Below are 24,123 nucleotides of genomic sequence, written 5' to 3'. Positions count from 1 at the left end.
CCGTAACAAGCACTGACAAGGGTTGAAGTTTGGTGACTCCGGCCGGTCGTAGTCCTTCATTCTATGGAGGAGGAAATGAGGTCTTTGTTAAACAGGATTACTTGCCTAGGGTTGCCCAAGGAGTCAGTGGAAGAGCCAGAATGAAAACCCAAGTCTCCTTTTCCTAGTCTCATGCACTGTGATTTCTTAAAACCAATCTCCTACACTTTTGTTTAGATTATGAATATGATACAATTTTCTTGTCTCTGGTTTATAAAGGATGAAGGCTAGTACACTCTATCAGATACCAAAGGATTATGTCATTATTACCCTTAAACTGAAATTCTCCATGACTCCCCATCTTGCTTTTTGGTTTTGGTTTAATCCAAGCTATCTATGACCCCAGATGCTGTCTACCCTTTGGGGCCTAGAAATATGGGGATTTACTTTTAAGGAAGATTTTTGCACTTTGCATAAAAGGATCCACGGGAGTAGAGTGTTAAGTCACAGTACTCAAGGGAAAATGGGGTTGCGATTTTGATGATTTTGAAGTGACTTTCATGCTAATAGAGTTTTTAAACAAATTCTCTCTGTTTTCTTATCAATAGGAAAAACTTGTGTTTAAATAGTAATCTCTGAAAAAATAAGAGAAAGCACACTCTTACCTTTTGACTGTTTATTATAGGAACAAAGGGCTTAGGAACACCTCACCAGGCATAATTCTGAGATGTTTTATATATATATGTATTTCTTGGAATTAGCATTGAACTCAAAGATGATGGCTGAGAACGTGTTGTAGCACAATCTTTTAACTCATTTATCTCCCGGAAACACCAATGTCACGAGAGTCAAGTTCTGATTTCTCAGTAACAGATCTGAAGTTGATAAAAGGGGATCTGCTGCAGTGGGATAAAGTCTCTCTCTCCTGCCTTCACAGGTCAGCTGTCATCTGCAGTCAGTAACCATAACACAACTGTGTTTTCTACTGAAGCAAGTAGTCGTAACCCCTATACATTTGCTTCTACCAGCTCTGAACATGGGGATTTCAGTTTGCCTATAGCAATTTCACATGGTGGATATATATCTCAGTGGATGTTGTCCAGCCGCAAAAGCGGTGATAGCTCAGAATAGGTGAATTCTGACCCCCCAGGTCCCAGGCCAGCCACTGCTGACAGCTTGGAGCCTACAAATCAAAAAGCAAAGCCAAACCATATCCCCAGAAAGCCTTCTCTCTTCTTGTACGCCTTACCCCCATTTACTCAGCTTAAAGACTGTGATTTAAAGTCAGCAGTGATGGTGTTGTTTCTTTAGAAATGCGTTCTAGAAATGATACCTCAATCAATCAGCCCTTCCGTGTTGTTACAACTGGGGTGTGTTTCCTTCAACTCATTTATTACAGTGAGGCTTGGCACATCTGCATGTGACCCAGTTGTTAAACGGGCCGAGGGTCTGACTGGGAGACTGATGTCATAAGGCTCTTTCCCAGGGGTCCTTCCCTGACGAGGCAGGTTCTGAGGAGACCAGGTAGAACTTACCAGTTAGTATATGCTCATATTTCTGTGACAGATGTGGTCATCTGCTGCCTGTGAGTCATTTGCCTTTTCCACTTCAGTTTTCTTATTAGCAAGATAAGGTGGTACCCTGTTTCCCTGAAAATAAGACCTGCAGGACAGTCAGCTCTAATGCGTCTTTTAGAGCAAAAATTAGTGTAAGACTTGGTATTATATTTATGTCATATCATATCATATCATACTATACTATACTATGTTATATTATATTACATTATAAAGACCCAGTCTTATAGTAAAATAAGACCGGGTCGTATATTAATTTTTGCTCCAAAAGACGCATTAGAGCTGATTGTCCGGCTAGGTCTTATTTTCGGGGAAACACGGTAGTTCTTTCTGTCCTTTCATTATGCCTACATCAGATGGCAAAACGAAGTCTCTCGAATCACTTCTACTTTGGCACATTGAAAGTAGTTGCTGGAATCACTGATAGGTCAGAATAGTATTTATTTAGAAGCAGTGTGACGGCTGAGTGGTTAAGAGAATGATGGTAGAGAGTTCTCATCTGACCCAAGGCCGTTAAGAAGAAAGCTCCTCACAGCTCTTTGAGCCCCGAGCCTCCTTGTCGATCTAGTGCTGTACGTGTGGCTCACGGCAAACCCTTTAAAAGCATATCATCTTATTGAAAGTATAAAGAACCAGACTCTTGAGACCTCGAGGTCTGCCATTTGCATTTGGGGATGTCTTGTGCATGGCAAGGCCTTTGCTGGTCCTTCACATCAGAGACTTAGGAAGCTTGAAGAGTCCTCTGGAGATAACAAATGAAAAAGCACTTTGAAAAATCTGGTGACATCCAAGAGGGCAGGGACCGGATCTGTCTGACTCCTGAGTTTCTGTATCCCCAAGGTCGAGCACAGGGCTCCATTTTCTGATTGAAAGTGCAGTGCACAATATAACATTCTTAGCGCCATGATTGATTTAAGCAACCACCTGAAAACTCCAGCTTTCAAAATAAGATAGAATGTTATTTTGATGTGAAATACAAATTGATATTTAAGGGAGCTTATTTTGTTTGGATTTGGTTTAAAAGAAGGGTTCCGTGCTTGTTAAAGAGACATGGATTAAAAGCTGCTCTTAAAATCTGGTTTTGGGCATTAATTTTTAGTTCCTGGAAGCATAGTTACTCCTAATATGGGTACTTGAATGTGGTTTTATAGAACCCTGTGAAAGTACAATTGTATAGTAAAAATGTATTGCATTCCTTGTATGAGAGCTTAACTTGCCAATCATTTCCTAATTTTTAAAAATAGGACTTTAAAAGCATGAGGAGAGAAGGAGATGAGATGGCTTCTGTATTTTAATGACATGTTTGACCATTTTGAGATTCTGTTTGATAACAGATACACATTCGAAAAGTTCCATGAGTAAAATACAGTTTTATAGTTAAAAATACCCCCAGAAACCAGTTAAAGTAGACAGGCCTGGTAGAATGATGTGCAAGGCAAGGTTTGACTTGTTTTGTAAAATGCATTTCAGCTCTGTCTTCTCTTTAGCACTTGTGGCTTTTTTTTCGCATTCATGACTCTGATAGGATATTTTCAGGGGTTCTCAAACTGGATATTTCCAAGCATCATACCAAACAAAGTATTTTTTTTTTAGTAATTTAGGTTAATGACCCTTTCAGGTAAGTGAATCTTTTACTCCCTTCATTGACTAGAAGGGTTTTGCTAACGAATATGACCTTATTTGAATACTGAACTGTCACATTGCTCCTCTGCTCCCTAGGACATGAGAAACCTGAGGTTCGCACTGAAACAAGAAGGCCACAGCAGAAGAGATATGTTTGAGATCCTCACGCGATACGCCTTTCCTCTGGCCCACAGTCTGGTAAATTCCAGGGTTCTCCTCAGCGTCGGAACGTTCTCGAGTGTCTCCTCTTTCATACACTCGCTGTGCTGCACTTCCCAGTGTGATGTGTATGTGAGGGTGTTTATTAGAGATTATTGGACCACTCCCAGAGGGACCAGGCCTGTCCTCTGCCGGTCTGTGTAGGATGGCTTGCCCCACGTGACTGCAGGGCAACCCTCGAGGCAGTTTAGAAGCCCGAGCGAGCCTGGGAGCTTGACCTGGAGCAGCTTGTGTTCTCACACTGCTGAGCATGCGCTCTATAGAAGTCCTGGCCAGCACTCTGTAAAAGGCATAAAGTACTGAGGTGGGCTGTGGGGGCCTTAGTGCAACATCGTGACGTCACATCCCAGAAGTCATTGCTCTTAGCTTGGGAGCTAATGCATGATGCGTGTCAGGCTGTTTTGGCACCAGTTATAAGTGGGAAGAAGTCCTCTGGGCCTAAATGCTCTTCTACAATCAGGTACCTTGTCCAGGTACTGCAGGCAGTTGCTGAATAAGGCAGGATTTTTTTTTTAAAGGATGACACTTGGAATGTCATTTAGCATTTAGTATATATTTGGCAGGACAGACTTATGTGTGCATTTAATTACTTAAATCTATCATTTGGTTCATAATAAGATTTAGGATGTGTATACCTAGAACTTTTCCTTCCTATTCACCAAACTATTGGAGTAATCTAACTCTATTTTGCCACGTGATTGAAATAAGCTTTCCGTGCATCTTGCTCTTAAAACAATCTTTGTATCCTGCCTTGGTCTTGCCTTCTTTTTTTCTGTCATGCCTTCCCCGCATCTTCTTATCCCTCTCCTCCTCTGCTTGACTCTAAAGAAAGTTGGAGGCAAACACCTACTGTGGGGTAAAAAAGAAAATACACTGTAAGTCTTTTAAAAATACACACACACACACATATATTATATATATAACACACACATATGTATTACACACACGTATTATATAATACACACATTACATATATATTACACACACATATAATACATACATTATATATATACATTACACACACGTATGTATTTTAAGTATAGGGTACATACACTGTTGGCTAGACTGAAGGTGATCAAAGAGGTCATTAACTAGAAGAGCCGCTTTGTAATGTAGCTCTTCTTCCCTATGGCTGTCTTTTAATTAATGAACGTATTTATTTGCAATAAATACCTCAGATTGTTTTCTAGGAGACAAGGCTTTTCTCTTCCCAAATTTCATCAGCAATTGTTTCAGTCAAAGGAAATTCATGGTTGATAAAAAGGACAATGACACAGAGGCTGCGGAGGTCTGGAAGGATGTGAAGTACTCGTCATGAGTCATGTGCTCATTATAGAATCCAATGTGATGCTTGAAACAAATGCAGTGACATCACGGAGTTGAATACATTTTCAGCCTTTTCTCAGTTTTTGATGAAATGTGTGATTTAAGAGATACTTCTGTATTAGGAGAAAAATAGTTTTATGGGAGCACGTCTTTGAAATTGTTACGAAAGTGAGAATGTAAGTCTAATCCATGAAAATTCACTTAGGGAAAATGTTCTGTCTTGAGTTTTACATATCTGGCTCCAGTCCATCTTCTACAAGGCCTTCCTAGATCACCCAACCCCTTTCTCTGGCATCTCCTGCCCCTTTTAGGGTTTACTCCCCTGAAAAAATAAGTCAGGTGTTAGACCAGCTTTCCCCTAAACTACTGTCCCATCTCTCACTTCAATCCAAACTTCTGGAAAGAATATTCTAGCCTGTCCTCCAGTTCATTCATTCTTCCAGCTCATTCATTCCTTCAACCCATTCTAGTATACGAGATCTGACAGTGAAGTTTGCGAACTTGCCACTGTGCGCTTACATTAGCAGCACTGTACAAACAGCTCGGTAAGGTGTCATAACGTCCGTATATCAGTGTCTCACAGCTGTGTTCGTGTTGACGTGTGGCGGTGTCTTGCTGAGTGGCATTCATTGTTGTTGCGTGATTTTGTGTGCCGTCACGAGAATAGCTGAGCTTGACTTAGATCAATGAATAGACATTAAATTTCTTGTTAAACTTGGCAAGAGTGGAAGTGAAATCAGGGACATGTTAGTCCAAGTTTATGGGGAAAATACCATGAAGAAAATGGCAGTGTACAAAAGGAGTAAACGTTTTTCTGAGGGGAGAGAACGCGTCAGTGATGAAGAGAGGTCAGGGCGGCCAGTAACGAGCAGAACTGACGAAAACATTGCAAAAATTCATCGAATTGTGCGTCAAAATCGTTGGCTGACTCTGAGAAGCATGGCAGACCAAGTAAACACTGATAGCGAAACAGAAAAATCTTAACTGAAAATCTTGGCATGAGAAAGGTGTTTGCAAAAATGGTCCCGAAGGGGCTCTTGCATCACGACAATGCAGCAGCTCACACGGCACTGTCTGTGAGGCAGTTGTTAGCCAGGAAACAAACAACTGGATCAGAACACCATGCCTACTCACCTGATCTGGCCCCCAGTGACTTCTTTCTTTACTCGAAAATAAAGGAAATATTGAAAGGAAGACATTCTGATGACATTCAGGACATCAAGGGTAATATGACGACAGCTCTGATGGCCATTCCAGACAGAGTTCCAAAATTGCTTTGAAGGGTGGACTAAGTGCTGGCTCAGTGCATAGCTTCCCAAGGGGAGTACTTTGAAGGTGACCATAGTGATATTCAGCAGTGAGGTATGTAGCACTTTTTCTAGGGTGTGTTCACAAACTTAATTGTCAGACCTCATGCAGCTTTATTGCAGGTAGCTTCTTGGAACTCGGAACTCTTACTGGCCAAATCTAGTGCCTCACTTCAATCTTCATTCTGTTTGCTCTCTCCCTGGCATTCAGCATTTTTGACCACTCTCTTGAAAGTCTTGATTTCTGTATTCCTCTACCATCTTGACTATTCCTTCCCAGTCCCCACTGCCTCTTGTTTTTTTCCTTAAATGTAAACATCTCATTAGTGGTCCCCTCTCAGCCCTCTTCCCATGTTACTCGCTTTGCCTTGATGGTTTCATTTAGTCCTATAGCTTACGCTGCTATAGATTCATTGTTGAATGAATCTAACAAGCCTAACTCTCAAACATCTTCCTCTGGAAGTCCATGAGGATCACGAGGTCATTGTCTCCCTAACCTCTCTTCAGCTCATCAGACCCACTCCTCTACCTACATGTCCCTCAATTTGGATAATCCTTAGTTGCTCACATTTGATAACTTGAATTCAACTTGCTTATTCTTTCCCTGCCTTGCCTCCCATAACCACATCAATTCCAAATCCTATAGGTTCTACTTACTAGTAACACTCAGATGTTCCTTCCCATTTCTACTTGTGCTTTCTAATTTAAGCCGTGCTTCCCAGCTGGCCTCCCTTCTTTCAGTTTCCTTCCCTTCCAACTTATCCTACACAATACTGCCAGTTTTTAAAAATTGTTATTACTTAAGTATGATCATGTCACTCTGTGTCCCACTCCCTACATAAAAATTCTCAGTGATTTCCCATGTCTTATACCCTGTACTCCAACCACACAGGACCATGCTACGCTCCTCTGGTGTACATAGAACTGTCTTGACTTGGAGTCTTTGGTTTTCCTCTCCCCTTCACCTGCAGTTCCCTCGTCTCTTTCAAGCCCATCCTCCACCATCTTGTGCAATCCTAGGTCCTTTTCCACGCTATGCATATTCCCCTGTTGGGAGTTCATCTCACCTCTCACTTGTTAGACTTGGCAGGTCCTTCTATGTGAGCACTTATCTCAGTGTGCCTTATATAATAATTATGTAGTAATTGCCCAGCTCCCCTGGTATACTGTGAGCTTATCAAGGCGGGAATCAGCCTTTCTTTATCTCTCTAACCTCAGCATAATGACTTCTGCATGAGAGTTGTATAATGATGGCTTTTTATTGATCTCAGGTTTAGTAGAAAATGAAGGGGAAATCCATTAGAGGGAAACAAATGGGATGGATTTCTGGATGTTGTGGATCTAGCACCAGAGCCTAGCATCCCAAGTTGCTGTCACTGGAGTGGTCCACAGAGGGGTTGATTTCTCAAGTCTGTGAACTTTGCCTTATTTCTCATATCTGTGCCAGGAATCCCTACTTCTTCCTCTAGGAAGTCAATAAAGTAACGAACTGGAGAACAAATGTGAACTGAATTGCTCATACAAAGTTTTGGAAAATTACATTTTCTGATTTTTAACCACTAAAAGTCATCTTTAAAAAAAAAAGTTGAACTAGACACCACAACAATACAAGATACAGATAAAAACAGACCAGCGACTGACAGGTTTTGGAATATCAGTCCCTGCTATTCAAGTCAACATGTACAAGTGTTTCATCAGTTGAGTTCATTTCAAAGTACTGTGTGGCATGGTGTCGGAGGGCATTGAAGGCAGGTGAGCAGGAGTAGTACAGGATGCATGATACCTAGTCCCGTTCAGGGATGTGGCAGACGTGATACGACAAACATGTATTTCAGGCATGAGGCAAGACCCTGACCCTCGACACAGTGGAGGGAAAGCTGGAAGCATTGCAAAGTGTTTCTGAGGGGAGCCAGTGATGTTTGTTTGGCTGGAGCGCAGGGAAGAAGAGGAGATCTGGGTCATCCAGTGGCGGGCCTTGGTAGGGTAAGGAGTTTGTACTTTGGGAAGTGGCAGAGACCACTGAAGATTTTGAAATAAGTGATAGGACTACATACAACATCATGAAGAATAGACCGGAGAAGAGAGCTCCTGAAGACAGGGAGGGGAGAGGTCCATAGTACTGAACTAGGACGCCAGTGGTCCCATCTAGGCTGAAAAGCAGGTGTATTGTTTGTGTGTGTGCGTGTATATGTGTGTGCGTGTGCGTGCACGCGTGCTTGGCGTTGCTTCTCATTTCATTTCCCATCTGAAAGTGAACTATGGCTTTTCTCTAGATCACACCCTGCAAGTGCTCCTCTCATCTCTCTAACCGTCCTTATTCACTTTGCTGGCTCCTTTCCCATCTTCACTCCCTGCAAGCTGCAGAGGGCCAACAGCAGAGTGAGGTTTAAGAAGATCGTCATGGGTGTGTGCTGCTGTGGAGGGTTGAGGAGAGTCCTTTAGATGGAATGATGACAAGGTCTCTGGGGACTGGACCCCCTAACTGACCTACTGGAGGTTGGGATCTTCCCTTTGTATCCTTGGGGCCTAGTACAGTGCCTGGCATCCGTGTGTTGAACTTTTTTGAATCTAGGAAAATGATCTGAACGGGGGAACAGAAGGCAGTCTGAAGGGCTTTAAAGGGAGAGTAAGTAGGTGGTATTTAAAAGAAAAAGTCGTGGTAGCAGCCAGGTCGAGGGAAGAAGTGTTTTCCTTAGAGTCTGAGAGAGGCGAATGAATCTATTTGTGGGTAGGTGGAAGGAGTCTTGCCTCTTTTCAAGGCGAGAGAGAGAAGGGATCTTTTCTTGAGCGGGATCCTGGGGAAGGCAGCAGGGGATGGGATTAAGCCCAGTTTGTAGGGTAGTTGGAAAGGAGAAGGGACAATTATTCTCTGAGACAGGAGGGGAAGAAAAGTTTCCAAATTGCCACAGTGGGGAATGCGAGGGTGTGCCAAAAAGGGATTTCCTGGAAGCATAATCTAAGCCTGATTGCATTGAACAATACAAAAGGCCCTGATTGAAAAATATCACTTTGTTAATAGTATTGAAACTGTTCAATCAGCTGCAAATTATCTCAGTGATTTTTATTGGCATTTGAAGTCAGAAGTGAACTTGCTGTTGTATCCATGCAATGGTGCCTGGAGGCCAAGGGAGGTGGGTTCCAGATCCTGCTGTGGGGTGAATAGCGTATGAGTGGGCTTTTTTCTTTCAGACCACCTCTTTGGCTTCCTCTTGCCTACTTCCCCATTAGTATTTTTACCACTCAGTGTGTTCATGTCGGGATTGAAACTTTGAATTGAACTTGAGTAGCTTACCCACAGAGCCGACCCCAAACCATTAACTTGATTGTTTTTGTATTATGTCAGTCCAGTAAGACTTGAAAATTGTTTAGATAACATTTTCTATTGCAGCTAAAGCATTTATTTTCTTCTTTTATTTTTGCTTTGCTTTTAAAGCTGCATTGAAACTCAATACTAGTTCTGGGTAAATGATACATTTTATGATAAGAAATGTGGCAGCGCTTCTCGTATGATGATAGTTTTTTTTTAATGGCAGGAACAGAAATTGAGTATGTAGGAATAGAGCCTGATAGTGCTACAGAAAAATAAAGAGTTTGATTGTTGAGATGGTGTGTTCAATGCCAAAGTTCCTCCTTCATTGATTTCCTTTTTTGTTTGCTCATATTTTACTCAGATGGGATAATGAGGGCTAATATAAATTTTGATGAAAGTTTTTTGTTTTTAAACTGTGAATCCTAATGTATTACTGAATCATGAAGTCAATTTACTAGGTCGCAACCAGCATTTTAAAATGGAATAGAAGAGAAAGTATTAAGAGGACAACAAGTAACATGAATAAGTTTGTTTTCGTGAACTGTTTCTGTCACTTATCTGTGTGTGTGTGTGTGTGTGTGTGTGTGTGTCATGGTGTGAAGTGTATGGTTTTCTATTAAGCATGGTCTAGAAAGTTTTAAAAGCAGTTTTAGATAATGGCAGAATATATTGAAAATGTATTTTAATTAAGATATTAATAAAGTCACTTAAATGTATCTTTAGATCTACCATGTTTCCCCGAAAATAAGACCTAGCCGGACAATCAGCTCTAATGCATCTTTTGGAGCAAAAATTAATATAAGACCCGATCTTATATTATGTTAGATAAGACCGGGTCTTATAGTAGAATAACACTGGGTCTTATATTAATTTTTGCTCTAAAAGACGCATTAGAGCTGATTGTCTGGCTAGGTCTTATTTTTGGGGAAACAGGTATAGACACGCATGGATTTTCGTGCATTTTGTCTAATTGGAGGGCTTGCGTTTGTGACTAAACTCATGGGACGGAGACTCCCATAAAGGAAATGTAGAGCTAGGAGAAATGGAGCTGAAGATCCAGCTGCCAGGTTCTCAGCAGCCACTGATGAGGGAGGCCTAGTGAGGAGACCTGTCTATAGAACTCTTCTGGTGTGTGCTTCCGAGCCCAGGTCATGCTGTCCAGCAGCCTATGTCTGAATCTGCCTCAGTCACTTACCTGCTTGGTGACTTTGAAAGTCACATAATATTTACGTGCTTCAGTGTTCTCATCTTTAGTGGGCATAATAATAGTCTCAATCCCATACGATTTTTGTGAGGATTAAATGTAAAGTGCTTACAACAGTGCCTGGCATGCTTGGTAAATGTCAACTGCTCTGTTATTAGTACACCATTTTCCCAACAGGTGCAAAGAATAAAGGATGATTACCCCAACACACTTTTTCCTAAGAATATTAATAAAGTAATTGTGACCATACGTGGGACACTTTAAGCCCTTTAAAAGAAAGATGCTATATAGCTAAAGGTCAGTATTCTTATTAACAAATCATTGGTTGAAAGGCTTAAATTTCAGAATGTTCAATCCAGAAAGCATCTGAACTAGAAATCTGAAAGATGGGCAGCAGTGATGCGTAATAAACAGAAATCGTTTTCCTTTTTTTTTTCTTTTCATCCTTTGACCCTGTGCGGGCCTACTGCTTTCAGGGCCACGTGGCTCACTGAGATTTGTGTTTCGGCACTTTCCACTTTTCTGTGCCGTTCCAGATTAAGCTCTTCAGCATCACAGTATTTCCTACTACTTGTTATTCTCTGAGCTGATTAGCAGTCATAGAGTGGCAAAGTTTTTTTTGTTTTGGTAAATTTGACTTTTTGGGTAGAAGAAATAGGCGCAGGAGAGAAGACTAGCTGGTTCTAATTTTGAGTGAAGCAAGCCAGTGGCAAGGCCTCTTCTGTGGAGACTGGCGGCCTTCTGTGAGTGATTGGCATACTGCTGTGTACTGTATGCAGAGGCTGGAAGCAGTGTCATCCAAATAGCGTGGTGGTGAGCTGGGCTCACCTGCACTTGGAGGGGTTGGTTCCTGCTGCCTTTGCTTTTCAGTCTTTGTTGCTTGTTTCTTTTCGCCTAGCTCTGGTGAGCCACATCAAACCCTGCTGTGTGGCTTAAGCACTGTACCATTTCTACCAGGTTCTTTTCTTGCCTTACTCCACTTGTGCTCACTTGTAAAAATAATTACATACAAATGACTAAAATGAGTTATAGGGGTGTACATCTTTTTCGATCATTTCAATGAGTGCTATAAGTGTTTCTATGAATAGAGAATTAGGTACATAGGGTGCTTTTCCCTGTGCTTTCATTTTCTTTTTTAGTTCAGAAATGGAGAAATTTTTATAAATTGCTTTGAGATTTTAAATCAGACTGAAATATAGCGGACTCTTACTTTCTAGGCTAATCACAGAATGAATAGATAAAAGCAAATACCTTCTTTTCAGATGGGAATTGACATGAGCAACATTGTGTGCTCACTTACACACACACACACACACACACACACACACACACTCACGCGCACCCCTGTTTCTCAGCCTAGATGTGGCCTTAGGACTGAAGTATGTCTTAGTTCTCTATTTTCTTTTTGACCAGGACTTTATTTCCTGAATAAACAGCAAACTTGGCTAATTGACGGTCTAATCATACTTCTAAATCTCCTCCCTTCCTGCCTCCTGCAAGACTTGGCCCTCTTCTCTTTCCGTGTCTCTCTCTCGCTCTCCCTACTGCCCTTTCCCCCCAGCTTTGGGCATGCTCGGTTCTTCTCCCCGCTCCCCATCTCCTGGAGCTGTGGTCCCAACTGGGCTACCCCCTGCGTTGCCGTCCTGTTCAGAAGCAGAGTGTCCACTGCCTGCCTGCACGTCCTCAGCAGCCACCCGTTTCAGAACTCATTGTCCCACTTCTCACCCTCCCACTCTTTTGAAAGGTAAAAGCCAGTGTGTGCCTCTTGCGTTCTGCATTTCTGTTTGCAGTTAGTGTTTGGCTTCTGAGTGTTTATTCCTCCCTAGCCAGCTCAAGAGTGCTTCTTTTTTTGTAGACATAAATGCTTTTATTGTTAAAAAACAAAAATTGAAAATAAAATGAAGTCAAATCTAAGAAAATAAAAAGGGAAAGGAACAACAAAATGAATGAGAAGAAAATATGAGAGAAATTAATAAGTACCAGTACAGGGTAAGATTCGTGCAAGAGAAAAATAAAACAAAGTCAACAGCAAATAGCACATCATAAAATATAAGAAATAATAAAACTGGTAAATTTCTTGGAAAAGTACATGAAATATAAAACCACTAGCAGGTCTTATTAAGAAAATAATAATAAGTAATATTAGGAATAAGGAAGGTGACATAATGCACATTCAAGTACATTAAAAGTGTAAGAAAAACAGGAAAAAGAGCCGTTTCTGATTTTTAAAAAACTAATGTAAAATAGTATTAAAGGAAACTTTTTCTTTGTGATAAAGAACAGTGAGCACAACAGCAAACAGTAAAATTGACAGTAAAACATTTAGATAGAATATTAACACTAAAATCGGGGAAAAAATAACAAGTTGGCTACTACCCCTACTATTAGTCAGTGTTACTTTGGCAATTCTAAGAAATGCACTCAGACATAGTAATGGCATAAATGGTACAACTTTTTACTGAAATAGTAGGAAATTGAGCATTTTTCGTAGGTGACACCTTAGATTACTAGAAATTCTAAGAAAGCCAAAGTAATACACTAAGAGACTAGTGAATGAGCTGGATAAAAGAGTCAATAGTCAGTATAAATGAAAAATTGAAACAAACAAAAATATCCAATACGTTCTATTTACAGACTTCATGAACCTATGCAAACAAACAAAAAGCCTTTCAATCTCTCTGAGCCACCAATGAGCACATCTTTTAAAAGGATCAAGTGAGAAGATAACGTCCCTTAATAGCCCAGTGCCTCACACATGGAGGAGCCTTCATTAGTGCATTTTAAAAAAGATTTCTGTTTTATCCAGCATTTTTAGGGGTTTTCAGGAGGAAAAGTCTCAGTTAGGGCATCTAGACTACCATGCTTCCAGACACTTCTCCCTGTGGCTTCTGAGACCTCAGTCTCCCAGCACACCTACCTGTCTAGCTTCTTTTCTTGTTGCTCTGCTTCCTTCTGCTGTCTAACTGTATGTTTTCTGGAAAAGTCCATTCTCCCCCCCCCCCTTGTTGCTCTATACTACCCCTTCAGCAATCTTTCTCACTCTCGTGTCTCAGCATTGCCTTTCTGGGTGTGACTTCCAACGCCCTAGCTTCCTATTTCCCTTTAGCTGCTATATGACTTCTGCTGACACTTAAATGTTTGTTTACAATACTTCTCTCAACTTTTCCCCAGAGCTACTACTCTGCTCTCAGTTTCTCTGGTGATGTCTCCTCTTCCCTCCGCTCCCTCCTCTTCCTTCTCCTCCTCCAAAATCCAGGCCATTGAAAGATTTCCCTTTGTTTAACATTTACTGTATTGAGGGGATATTTCCTCCCCAGTCTAACTAACTTCAGGTTTTCCTCTTTTCTCTCCTAAGCCGTCGGGATCGTGCTTTAACTCTTTTTCCTACCTCGGTTCTCTCTCTTTTCCAATCCTCGCCACGTGTGCCCTCTATCAGATTAACGTCCCTGGGATGCTGCTCTGATGGTCTGGTTCCTCTGCCCCCGAGACGTCAGTGGTTCCTGCCTTGCTGTCAGTGTAAACACAAACCTCTCTTGTCCAGAGTGTGGCTCCACCTTTCAACAGTTTCCATTTTTTTCTACCCCTCCTATATTCTGGCAGTGAGACCGAGGTGTTTGCTGATGGCCACATGTCCTCGGAGTCTGGCTCCCATTTGTGGCTTTTTGTCATCACCATGTTATGTCCAAAGTTGTCTTACCCTTCCAGAGTAGCTCAAATGCCATCAACGTCCCTCCAGGCCCATCCATCTGTCCTTCTCTGGAGCCCCATAATGCTTCATCTGTACCGCTCATGGACTTTATCACTTTCCTCCTTACATGATCAATAGTTGTTCCCTCCTCTTCTCTCTCCTTTAGAGAACTTCTAACTCCTTAAAGACAGTGGCTGTGTTGTCTTACTCTTCTTTTTATCCACCGATAACTTGTTCATAGTAGGCTCTTGGTATTTGTTGAGTAACTATACTGTCAGTAGAATGAATGAATAGGAACTAGCAGCAACCAAGTCGTCAATAAGAATATTCTGCTGTTTAGAAAGGGCATTTATTCAACAAGCATTTACTTAAAAAATTTTAAAATGGCTAATGTATGCCCACGATTGAAAAATTCAGGAAGTATAAAAGGATATTGTGATAGACTGAATGTTTGTGTCTCCCCAACATCATATGTTGAAACCCTCATTTTCAGAGTGATGGTATCTGGAGGTGGAGCCTTTGGGAAGTGATTAGGTTTGGATGCGGTCCTGGGGTAGAGCCTAGTGATGGGATTAATTTCCTTATAAGAAGAGGAAATGCTCTTATGGAAGAGCTCAGTCTGTCCACCATGGGAGGTATCGCAAGAAGGCTGCCCTTGGTAAACCAGGAATCAGTACCTCACCAAAACTGGACCACGCTGGCATTCTCATCTTGGACTTCTAGCCTCCAGGACTGTGAGACACGAATGTTTGTTGTTTTAAACCACCCGTTCTGTGGTATCTTGTTATAGTGGCCTGGACTAGCTAAGACGGGTATGCAGTAGTGTCCCTCCCTCCTAGCAGCCTTCAGCCACCCCGCTCCCTACCTCACCGGTGTGTTCAGCCTACTACTATCCACCAGTGGTAGGTTAGACCTATGCAGGCGACTTGGGATTTATATACGCTTTTCCAATTCACCAATAGATAGTGGCTAATGACTGGGTGTCTTCACTCTATTTATGACTGCATAGAACTCTGTTGACCATCCCCTACTTTCTCTATTCAGTCCTCTATTGATGGATATTGAGATTCTTTCCAAACACTTGCTATTCTATAAACTACTGCAGCGGATAACCTTGCATGTACGTCATTTTATATGGCTTCATGTGTATTGTAGGAAAAATTCTTAGAGGTTGAATTACAAATTCTCTTTTATTGAAGATGTACAGGCTTTCACTCCCCCACACAGCGTGTCAAGAGTGCCTGTTTCCAGATATCCTCTCCAACTGCATTACTTTCCTATAGTTGCTGTAACAAATTACCAGAAACTCTGTGACTTATAAAAACCTGAGTTGTAGAGGTCGGAAATCCAAAATGGGTTTCATTGGGCTAACATCAAGGTGTCCACGGGGCTGTGTTCCTTCTGAAGCCTGTAGGGGAGAATCCATTGCTTGCCTTTTCCAGCTTTTAGAGGCCACCACACCCCTTGACACGTGGCCTCTTCCTCCATCTTTGGAACCAGCAACAGTGAGTGAAGTGCTTCGAGTCATTCTCACTTTCCTTCCATCATCACATCTCTTTTGATTCTGACTCTTCTGTCTCCTCTTTCCACTTCTAAGGACCTTTATGATTACATTAGGCACTGGGGTAATCCAGGGTAATCTTCCGATCTTAAAAGTCAGTTGATTAGCAATCTTAATGCCATCGGCTACCTTAATTCCTCTTTGCATACTGTGCTATGGTAGCATAACACAGGTTCTAGGGATTAGGACATGGGCATCTTTGAGCACCACTATTCGGCCTACCACATCAACCCAATATGCTTTCTAATTTTTCTTCTTCTTTTTCTTTTTTTATTCGTTTCAGGTGCACAAGACAAAGTAATACTTAGACGTTTATCATTTATATCCCTCACACTGTGTGAACCCCCCGCCCCCATCCAGTACCCCTCTGACATCACACAGAGCCATCACATTTCCACTGTCTATTCCTAATGCTGTACTCCGCGTCTTGCTTTCCAATTTTTTTATCTTTGCTAATCTAATGGGTGAAAAGGTAGAGTCATAGTTTTACTTTGTATTTGTCTTATTTGAGTGAAATTGACTATGTTTCGGTTTGAACTATTTGTATTTCTGCTTCTGCATTCTCTGTATCTTCTGTCCATCTTTCTTTGGGGATTTTGGTCTTTTTCTTGTTAGTTATAGGAACTCTTTATGTGATAGCCATACTGACTTCTAAATTAGTCTGCAAATATTTTCCCACATGCGTTTTGGTTTTTCTTATGGTGGCTTTTGCTATGAAGAATTTTAAAACATGTTTAATTGGGAAAATTTATCTTTTTTTCTGCTGTGTGTGTGTGTGTGTGTGTGTGTGTGTGTGTGTGTGTGAGAGAGAGAGAGAGAGAGAGAGAGAGGGAGAGAGAGAGAGGGAGAGAGGGAGGGAGAGAGAGAATGGGGTGACACAGGTGTCAAAGACCACCCCAGGTTTGGTGATTCACTAGAACTCACAGGACTCTCAACAAGTATGATTTATGGCAGCAAAAGGAAAAGTCACATGAGGTGAAATCTGAGGGGAACCAGACATAAGATTCCAGAGTCCTCTCCCAGTGGAGTCCCGCAGGATGCACTTAATTCCCCTAGCAACGAGTTGTGCCAGCACTCAGTGCCCATGGTTTTTACTGGGGGCTGGTCACGTAGGCATCCTCTCAGCCTAGCATGTACCAAAATTCCAAACTCCCGGGAGGAAAGCAGAGATTAAGCATAAAATACAGTTTAGACACTAAACCATCTTGCCAGTTAGGGAATGGTGAGAACACTCCCAAAATCCAGGTCCCCAGAGGCCAGCCAAGGGTCAACCATGTAAGCAGGCCTATTTTTCTTTTCTTCTTTTTTTTTTCGCAAATATGTTTTTTTTTTAATTTATTGGGGTGACAATTGTTAGTGAAATAACATAGATTTCAGGTGTACAATTCTGTATTACATCATCTATAAATCCCATTGTGTGTTCACCACCCAGAGTCAGTTCTCCTTCCATCACCATCTATTTGATCCCCCTTACACTCATCTCCCTCCCCCCACCCCCCTTACCCTCTGGTAACCACTAAACTATTGTCTGTGTCTATGAGGTTTTGTTTCTCATTTGTTTGTCTTGTTCTTTTGTTGTTTTTGGTTTATATACCACATATCAGTGAAATCATAGGGTTCTCTGGTAAGCAGGCCTTTTTAAGCAGGGCAGTCTCAGACCTGCTAGGTTAACTCTTGTCTGCACACTTTGATAGCTTCTGGGTTTTACATCCCAGTTAGGAAGGTCTTCCCCACTCCGAATTATAAAAGAATCATCCCTCGTGCCTCTAATACTTTAATTTCTTTTTAAAAATGTAAATATTTGATCAACTTGGAATTTATGTGGGGTTACCATGGAAGGTACGGATCCAACTCTTTCATCCCCTGTTGTTGTGACACCATCTGTTGACTAATCCACTGATTTGAACTCCCACCTTTATTGCATACTAAATTCCTCTGTGTATTTGGTTTTATTTCTGAATGTTTCTTTTCTTGCATCAATCACACTTCATACACCAGTAGCACTGTCTCTTAACTATTGAGGCTTTAGAAGATGTAATGTCTGGTAGGGGAATCCTTTCCTTGCTTCTCATCTTTTTTGTTCCTTTCCTCCCATTTTTTGCTCAACAGACGTTTACAGAATGCCTACCTTATGGCAAGGCACGGGAAGCTGATACCCACTCCCTGTCCCCAAGGAGCACAGTTTTGCTGGGTGATGTGGACAGACAGATATATATGTGCAGAAAGTAAGGGGGTTGGTGTCAAGGAAGGCTTCCTAGAGGAGGCAAATTCTGAGAGATGAGTAGGAGCATTTTCCAGGCAGAAATGAACATGGCAAACTGCAGGAACAGTATGTACAAATGAGAAGAGGCCAGACGCAGGCTGGGCCCTCGTGGGTTGGTGTTTGAGGTTGGTGTGCATGTGGATATAGCGGTGAGAAATGGTGCTGGAGGGCAAGGCTGGGCCAGAGCTCACAGAACCTGACATGGCCCACCAAGAAGTTTTGTTTTTTATCTGAAGGTGAGGCAAGCCATTACAGGGGTTTAAGCAGGAAAATGATATGATTCGATTTCTATTTCAGAAAGATTGCTTGGACTGCGGCATGCAGAGTGGAAAGAGGGGGCAGGAGAACATTTATGGAGATGGTTTAGTCACCTCAGTGGGTGATGATGAGGGCTTGAAGTGGGGCAATGGAGAGGGATAGGAGGCAATGGACTTGAGAAAGATCTAGGAGGTAAGATCAATATAATTTGTTGATTGACGGAATGTAGTTATGAGGGGGATGAGATGATAGAGTGGGAAGAATCCAGCCTGGATAACCAGGTTGATTGGGGGGCCAGTGGTCGAGATGGGAATGTAGGAGGAGAATGAAGAAGAGGTGACGAGTCCCAATTTGGATACACTGGTACAAGTGGCTGGGGTACAGTGAGGTACCCAGGAGGCAGCTGGCTACAAAGACCTGGGGAGAGGTTTATTTGGTAGGCCTGGGCGTGATGACCATCATTTTCATAGATGTGGCCAAAATTGCCAGGAGAGAAAATTACAGTGAGAAGAGGTACCGTGGGCGAACTCTGAGAAATGTAAGCCTTAAATGATTATGATTGTAGACAAGGTAGTATGGAATGCTCTTTTCCCCAAATGGTTTCAAATGACATTTCAAATGCCCTTTTGTGGGCCCTTCTTGAATAAATGAATATGTATGTTTATAAACGAAAGTGGTGCTGACCCAGGAATATTAAACCATTAAACCATTTTCCCCAGGGAAAGTGGTAGAAAAAGGACTAGGAGAATTATTTACACAAACCTAAGTGTAAATGGTAATTTATGTGCTCGCTGCTTTTAACCTATGAGTCTTTTGCCTGATTTTTGGATTCAATTACTTTTGGTGCAGTAACATGAATTAACTTACCGAGTCAAGTCACGTGAAATAGGCTGAAATCACTATGTAGCATGAAGATGTTACTTAGAATTATACAAACTTTGCCAAGTTTAAGTACCTCCTATGATTCTTCTTAAAAATTTTAGGCTTTGTTCTCAACTTTAATGAAAGCTTTTTTTCCCTCATATGAAGGGGTCTTATTCTGAAGTGTAATCTAAAAGATGAAAATGAAGTAATTTTACATCGCTGCACCCTTACGTGGTAGATTGAAGCCTTTTAAAAAGGCAAATGTCTTTGATTTCAGAAATCAAGTTAGAAAAAAATGCTCACTGAAATTCCTGTTCAAACATTGCAAAATTCTATCAGGAAAGAAGTAGTGAGCGGTCCCCTGAATTTTTAAGGCTAAGTATTCAGTCATAGTATTTGCTGCATAAAAAGGGTTTGCTCTTTCTAAAAATCTTGTCCACGGATGACCGTGCCATTGCATAGTGGCTATATCATTTGAAAGCGCTGTTAAATCTACCTAGCTTATCAATTTATTGCCCTGAATACTATGAAAATGGTTTTCTTCTGTCACTGTCTCTTTTGAATGAGATTTGGTTTTTGTAAATCTGACTCTCAAACATCCTGTTCTGAGACACAACTTGATAAGTCTTTGCGGGGAAGGGGCTCTTCAGGGAGGGGGCTTCGTGAGCTCTACGAATCCTGATTCAGTGACAGACAGCCCTCCCTCCTCAAAGAAGGAAACTCATGAATCGCTTGCCATTTAGAGATTCAACTCAATAAAAAAATCCAATCTGGATTTGAAGCAAGTGAGTGCATCATTATATAGGCGTCATTTTTAAAAATGGCTAATTAAATGAAAGCTAAAATCTGTTGTCATTTCATATTTTTTCCCCACAAGACACAACAGTGACAAATGTAGTTAAATTGAAATGACAAGTTGTACTCTCTTTGTCACAGCCGTTTTTATCCCTAGTGTGAAATCAGAGATTTTCATCTCAACTTTGTCCTTTAAGATTTTTCAAATGTTACATTGTGCTATTTTTAATACTGGGAAAATGCACATGATTGCTTTTTTTGAAAGTCTGCATGCATGGTGTGTCTTGACGAGTAGGAATCTGCGTTGGTGAAATGCCCAAATACTGATACAGAGCCAGATAAAGGAAGACCCACTCACTTGAAGCTAGGGATAAACACTGGAGGGTGTCTTTTCTGATGTCAGTTTCCTGGTTTTGCTACTGTGCTCTAGTCATATAAGATGTTCACATTGGGGAGGCTGAGTGAAGGGTGGATGGGGCTTCCCTATACATTTCAACTTCCTATAAATCTATAATTATTTCAGAATAACTTTCTAAAAAGTAAAGCAGCCCCCAGAACCCTTAGGCTAGCCTCCTAAGTGTTCTGGCATATTCCATCTGCCCGTCAGGATCAGGGCAATCACCCCCTGAAGATTCCGGCCCAGTGGGGGGAAGGTGGGGCACAGGCATTGATATGGCACTTCGGGAAAGTGCCCCCAGCACCACCACCCCTATCCTGAGGCAGAGCCCTGGTGAGGGAGGGACCAGGCCCTAGAGGAAAGCCAAGCCATGGAGGCCTTTCCAGAGCAATGACTGGAAGCTAACGTTTGGCAGAACACTTCTCTGCTCTGAGGCTTTGCTCAGCTGGGACTGAGTCATTCTTGAGTTGTCCACAGGCCATGAAATGAAATCGGTGCTGGGCGGGTTCGTGGAGTGGACTTTATTACTCATTTTGCAAACCCGACTCCCTTCTCGAGCCTCATAAAGGGAGGTTCTCTAGAACCTGTTCTGTCCATAAAACTTCGATTTCCCAAAGAGAGGGTCCCAAGTGACCCAACGTTACAATTAGGGATCACTGGAAAATGTCAACCTGCTAATAAAGCACTAACAGACTCAAAGCCTTCAAAATGTATTATCTATAAGAGAAAATAAATGACAGTTATAAACCTCAAGACATGTAATCCATTAACTTTAGGTTTTAACAGTTTTCAGACAGGAGCTTTAATTAGGCTTGTAACAAGTTTCTACTTGTAGGGAATTTTGTACTTTTTAATAATGAGGTACAGATGAATGGGGTTTGTTATCCTTGCTTTAAAGCTCAGTATTTTTATTTCTTTTTAAATAATCCATCTTTATGTTATTCTGTTTGAGAGCTTGTGTTTTAAAGTTCTTTGTTCTATTATCTGAATCTTTTAGGAAAAAAAAGTAAAAAATAAAATATCTGGGAATTAAGTTCTGATACATTCAACTTTTAAAAATTCTAGTTCTTTTAGAATGTTTTGTCTCAATGGAGCCAATTAATTTATGGAACAAAATAAATGACCAAACAAAACAGAAACAGACTCATAGATACAGAGAACAAACTAGTGTTTACCAGAGGGGAGGATAAGATGGGAGGCTGGGTGAGAAAGGTGAAGTGATTAAAAAGTACAAATTGGTAGTTACAAAAGAGTCATGGGGTTGTAAAGTACACCCTAGAAAATATAGTCAATAATATTATAAAAACTATGTATAGTGTCAGCTGGGTACTAGACTTATGGGGGGATCACTTCCTAAATTATATAAATGTTTAACTACTGCACTGTACACCTGAAACTAACATAAAATCATATTGAATGTCAACTGTAATTTTAAAAAAATAGTCATGGGGATATATAGTACAGCAGAAGGAATAGTCAATAATATTGTAATAACTGTGTACAGTGTCAGATGGATACTAGATTTATTGGGGTTATCACTTTGTGAGGTATAAGAAATGTCTAATCATTATGTTGTTTTGTACACCTGAAACTAATTTTAAAAATGGAAGAAAAAATACAATATGAACACTAAGAAGTAATGCTTTTTTAAAAACATGGTTTTTTTATAGTTGGATGGTTCAAACATTGATTTAAGCACCTGGTCTTTCCCACCTTAAGCTCCACTTCAATATTAGATATGTTGCTATGTGTTTCGTGACAGGCTATCTGGCTGTTATGTGATTCATCAATTTTCCTGAATTATTTGAGGTTCAAGTCTGGCTCTTAGGATCAGAAGTAGCTTAGGAGCTGTTCCCGTCGTACAGTTCTCATAGGCATGTTTCAGGGGTAAAGGATGCCAGTTCCTTGACTCATCCTAATATCTGAATGTCACTCGGAATGGGAAGTGTCATTCCAGAATGATGTCATGAGAAAAGGCCACCTGATACGTCGCTACATGTGGACATTGCATCATTCTCATATTAATGGCAGTTTTAAAAATATTACTTGTATTCAGAGTTCCTTTAAATCAAACATTAAGGAAAATATGGAGATAATTTTGGTTTGGGCTAGCTGTCATCTTCTGAGGATGACAATCTGGCAAGCTTATTTAACACTTATCAGTAATTTTTAATATGAGATACAAGAGCATATTTGAAGCAAAAAGGAGTGGTTTTATTATTAGTGGTTGAGAAATAGTAAGTTACATTGAAAATGTGCTGGCAAGTCGAAGGATATGGATAGCATTAATACATGTGGTGATTTTCTGGAAAGAAAGCTTTATCTGGCCTTTGAGTTAGCAATTTCATTCTTTGTTTTTAAAAGGGCAGTGTATTCACTTGAGCTTCATGGGAAAGATGGGAAAGATGGAAATAACTAAAAAAGAAAACAACAAAACCCTCAAACCGTGTTGAGATCAGGGACTCATTTCAAGAAAGCAGATTCTAGGTTTTCTTCTAAAGCGAGTGGCAGTACAGCATTACCTCTCAAACCATCTGCCATCTAGAAGTATGTGAACAGCATAGCATTCAGCAAGATTCAGTATTTACTTGTGCCACGTACTGGCCAGTATAGGATCTGGTGCTCAGATGTCACTAAGAGAATGCTTAGATATGTTCTATACGTTCTATTTATGGATAAGCAAGTTTATACGCGTTAGTGCCGTTTTCTCCAAAAGCCCCTCTGCCTTTGAGTTATACTTCAGTCAACAGAAATCCCTTGTTTGCCCCAGTATTGCTCTGAATTCCATGTAAGTCTAAAAGCCTCAGTGAATTGGTAAGCGAGGTCAGCGCCATGACTAATGTTTGCTCGGCGTGCTGCCCCTCATAGAATACACAGCACTTAGGCCCAGCACTGCCAGAGTTCAGACCTGCTGAGGGTGCCACGGGCTTCGAAGAGTTCAAGAAGACAGTCTGGAGAACATGTTCTTGATGAGTCTTCACCCTAAACCTCTTGCCACGTAGATAATAAAACTGTTGATGCTAAGAGATGTGTTTCCAGAAATCATCTGTAATACAGAGGAGGGAATGCTGGCATTCAAAGTGGTGGGCTGGTAACAGAGGAAAATGGATGGAAGGAAGATACCTAGAAGAAAAGTGCCCAGACGTGGCACCCCCCAGGGAAAGTGATTGTGCAGGGGCGGTATAAGGCTCCCCATTTTCATTCGGTCGCCAAGCGCATAGCCTGCCTACTATGAGCCAGACACTGTTCCAGTGACTGGGGGGTACAGGATATAAACAAAAGTGTCTGCTTTTGTGGAGTCCATGTTCTAGGGGAGGGAACAGTGGAGGTCCAACAGTAAATAAATAAACAAGTAAATCTGTGTCAAATGATCATATGTCATAGGGGGAAATAACATGGGAAGCAGAATAAGGGGTGTAGTTGTGGGGTAGCATGTTGTTTTTTCCACAGGATGTCAGAGAAAGTCTCATTGATTAAGATTACATTTGAGCAGAGTTGTGAAAAAAGTAGCGGGGAAACCTTGAAGGAAAAGGATTTCAGACAGCTGGAACAGCAGGTGCAAGGGCCCAGAGGTTGCTATTTGCTTCGTGCTTTGGGGGAGCAGCACTGGAGGCCAGTGTGGCTTAGAGTAGAGTGAGCAAGGGCGAGAACACAAATGCAGCAGAGGATGTGGCCAGATGGTGGACAGCCACATAGGTCATTGGAAGGAATTCCACTTTTACTCCAAGCAAGATGGAAAGCTAACTATTACTGTG

General features: G+C 41.3%; 1 protein-coding gene across 10 annotated transcripts in view; it reads left to right on the top strand.

Annotated features, from left to right (window-relative positions):
* The window catches only part of MTM1 (myotubularin 1), a 96,086-nt gene that overhangs the window by 42,626 nt on the left and 29,337 nt on the right, over positions 1-24,123 (top strand). For all 10 annotated transcript variants that reach the window (XM_081043453.1, XM_081043457.1, XM_081043452.1 and 7 more), the window contains one exon: positions 3,273-3,374. In XM_081043453.1, the coding sequence (XP_080899579.1) occupies positions 3,273-3,374 (102 nt within the window). The remainder of the gene's footprint in view (positions 1-3,272; positions 3,375-24,123) is intronic.

This window comes from Rhinolophus hipposideros (assembly GCF_964194185.1).
Source record: "Rhinolophus hipposideros genome assembly, chromosome: X".
NCBI lineage: Eukaryota > Metazoa > Chordata > Mammalia > Chiroptera > Rhinolophidae > Rhinolophus > Rhinolophus hipposideros.
The sequence above is the reverse complement of the archived record's forward strand: the minus strand, read 5'-3'. Positions and strand labels throughout refer to the sequence as shown.